The sequence below is a fragment of the Pinus tabuliformis genome, chromosome 3_2 (assembly GCF_031772625.1).
Source record: "Pinus tabuliformis cultivar Carrire ecotype Pingquan chromosome 3_2, CPIR1, whole genome shotgun sequence".
NCBI lineage: Eukaryota > Viridiplantae > Streptophyta > Pinopsida > Pinales > Pinaceae > Pinus > Pinus tabuliformis.
Window position 1 is genome coordinate 1,232,976,517 of NC_142302.1, and position 3,006 is coordinate 1,232,979,522.

The 3,006-nt window shown below is 42.8% G+C and overlaps 1 protein-coding gene across 3 annotated transcripts; it reads left to right on the forward strand.

Annotated features, from left to right (window-relative positions):
- The first annotated feature begins 286 nt into the window (after positions 1–286).
- Positions 287–2,390, forward strand: LOC149185201 (U-box domain-containing protein 12-like). 3 transcript variants are annotated; one of them, XM_089417789.1, is made up of 3 exons: positions 287–439; positions 547–924; positions 1,135–2,390. In XM_089417789.1, the coding sequence occupies exons 2-3, from the start codon at positions 562–564 to the stop codon at positions 2,215–2,217; spliced, it is 1,446 nt and encodes a 481-aa protein (XP_089273915.1). In that variant the 5' UTR covers positions 287–439; positions 547–561; the 3' UTR covers positions 2,218–2,390. The 3 variants fall into 3 exon arrangements, with proteins under 3 accessions (XP_089273915.1, XP_089273914.1, XP_089273916.1); XM_089417790.1 differs by having other exon boundaries at positions 301–443; XM_089417788.1 differs by having other exon boundaries at positions 295–924.
- The last annotated feature ends 616 nt before the right edge of the window (positions 2,391–3,006 follow it).

Genomic DNA, 3,006 nt, shown 5'->3' on the forward strand with positions numbered 1-3,006 from the left:
ACAACACCTCCCTTTATAAATACCAAATTCCAAAATAATTATACAACACGATGGATTTATCGAAAATCGGTAGCCTTGCTTTGTCAAATTCCGGTAAGGTGTGGTGGGCAAACCATTCTTTCGTCAACATGTATGGACAACGCCATCGACATGGATGTTCAGAATATGATTAGGTAGATTCCTTATGTGCGGCTTTAATTACGTTGTCGTGGGAAACCGAGGGACCCGGCGATGGCCAGGAGGAGCCCACGAAGCCCACGAGCAAACTACTTTTACGTCGATTCCAAATGCCATGGCCAGAGGCGGTGGGAGTGGCATAGTTTTGGGAAACTCCCAATTATTTCGCTGAGCTTCAGGGTAGTAGAGGCCAGTTAGTTTGCAGGCCGTATATGGCCTCGCCACTGCTACAAACCACCTGTTGAAGGCGGAACATCAAGCAGTAGGTATTTCATTCCTTCAGTCTACATTGATTGGAGGTTCCTTTTCCGAATTGGTATGGTTTCCTATTTCTACTCGGCGCTGATTTGGGTTTTCTTGTTTTCTTAGATCTGTACAGCAACCATGACTAGGGCTGTTGATATGGCCAATCCGCCGAGCCCCCAGCAACAGTCTCATGGTGACAATGAATCCCTGGGTATCGCAAGTATAGAAATTTTCCGTTCAAATTCAGAGCTCAAAAGGGAGCTGAAGAGGCTAGTGCACCTGATACCAGATGAGGACGACTGCAGGACTGAGGTATTGGATGAGATCTCTTGCATTCTCGCCACGCTCAAGAACCGCAAACTAAGGTTCCAAAACGACAAGTCGGAGAATAACTCCAAATCATTCTCAGAAAAGTTAGACGCCATTGGTGTTCCAGACTGTTTTCTCTGCCCTATCTCTTCAAAGCTCATCAGAGATCCCGTCGTGGTGGCCACGGGACAGGTAATCATGGTGATGGCAATGACAGTTGTGCAAGAAATAATTACTGTCAGTTACGTTTAGTTAGCATGCAGTTTTAATATCTTAATGCATATATAGATCCAGCATTTTGTTGTTTTAATATTTGATTAAAGTGACTGAAAGTTTCTCAGTGTGTTTAATATGAACATAAATTTCTATTCTGAGATCTGTGCTGCGCATGATGTAATGCAGACATATGACCGAAAATTTATACAGGCGTGGCTAGACGCAGGGCATCGAACATGCCCCAAAACACAGCAGATACTGCCCCATTTCATCCTGACGCCCAATTATCTGTTGGGAATGATGATTCAGCAATGGTGCGAGGGCCATGGATTAGAACTCCCCATCAATACCGCCGATGTGACCAACAGCGTGACAATTACGCCGAAAGAGAAAAAATATGTCGCAACATTGGTGGATGAGCTCTCAGGGGACTATCAATCCCAGCGGAGAGAAGCTGCACGGGAGCTCCGGGCTTTAACGAGGAAGCAGCCATCATATAGAGCCTACATTGGAGAGGCCCATATAATCCCAACCTTGATTACTCTGTTGCTAAGCCCCGATTTGGAGACCCAAGAGCATGTAGTGACGACCCTGCTGAATCTATCGATCCACGAAGGGAATAAGAGTCTGATTGCAGAGGAAGGAGGAATTCCGCCCATCGTGGAGGTTCTGAGAAGCGGAAACATGGCCGCCAGGGAAAACGCAGCCGCGGCTCTGTTCAGTCTATCTGCAGTGGATGAAAACAAGGCGCAAATCGGGGCTTGCGGTGCCATCCCTCCTCTGGTGGAGCTTCTCAGGGATGGAAACACAAGGGGTAAGAAGGACGCCGCTTCTGCGCTGTTCAATCTGTGCATATATCCTCCGGCTAACAGAAGCAGAAGCGTGAGAGCTGGGCTGGTGCCTGTCCTGCTGGAATTCATGAGTAGTCCCACGGAAGCAATGGGGGATGAATCTCTGGCAATTCTGACTATTCTGTCGAGCCATGAGGAGGGAGCTAAGGCCATTGGGGACGCCGGTGCGCTGCCATTATTGATGGAATACATCAAAGCTGAAGGATGCCCTCGCAACAGAGAGAACGCTGTGATTATTCTGTCGGCGCTCTGTTCAAACGATCCGAGATACTTGAAGGAAGTGAAAAACAGCGACAGAGGTGCAGGATACAAGCAGGCGCTGATAGATCTGAGCTTGACTGGTACTTCTAGAGCAAGACGTAAGGCCAGCGCGTTGATAGATCGGATTCAAAGGTATCAACGCCAGATCACCATGTAAAACAGAACAGAGTCAATTGTGTACAGAGAATCAATCCATATACGATATGTACAGAGAATGCACACAAATTTTGCTAGGGTTAGAATCCTGAGAATGCATTGGGCCACTTTTGTCAAATCTCATTTGCAATTGAAAACAACTCAAATAAAAATATAATATTCGGTGTTGTTATTTATTGGTGATTGGGGAACTTTGATACTTTGTTCAGAGATTCCTTTTTCATGGAGCTTTATAAAGATTTAGAATCCTTGTGATCCGCAAGAATTTTATTCAATTTTAATTGCTGTTTGAAGATCCACATCCATTGATAATCTGTATAATAATCAATTACATTTGATACCTAGTACAATGCGCATTACAAACTAACTATATTATCAGAGCGTTGACGGTCATGTGAATTTGTTTGATATGTGTATGTGTATGTATATGTATATGGCAGTCGGGATTTGGAAACCTTGGAGTTTCTTTCTTTAGACCTGTAATATGCCAAGTTTTCATCAATATTTGTTTAAATGGACACCGTTTAGTTTTTACTAGTCGGATTTCTGTGGAAGTAGGCATGTCCACAAGAAATGCTTAATGTAGGTAGTTTTTGGCTATTAATTTTTTAATTTTATAGGATATTTTCAACTTATTATGATAAGGTTTAAGGAGTAATCTCTTTCATTTAAAATCTTAATTTTATTATAATTTTTTTTTGATGTATCTAACTTATTATAATTTCTTTTAGTATATCTAACTTATAAATTGTTAGATACATTTTTAGTATTATAATAATAGCAACTAAAT

Coding starts and splice junctions, on each gene's coding strand:
- LOC149185201 (XM_089417789.1), top strand. CDS start 562: ATGACTAGGGCTGTTGATATGGCCAATCCGCCGAGCCCCCAGCAACAG. Junction 925..1,134: donor TCGTGGTGGCCACGGGACAG/GTAATCATGGTG, acceptor GATGTAATGCAG/ACATATGACCGAAAATTTAT.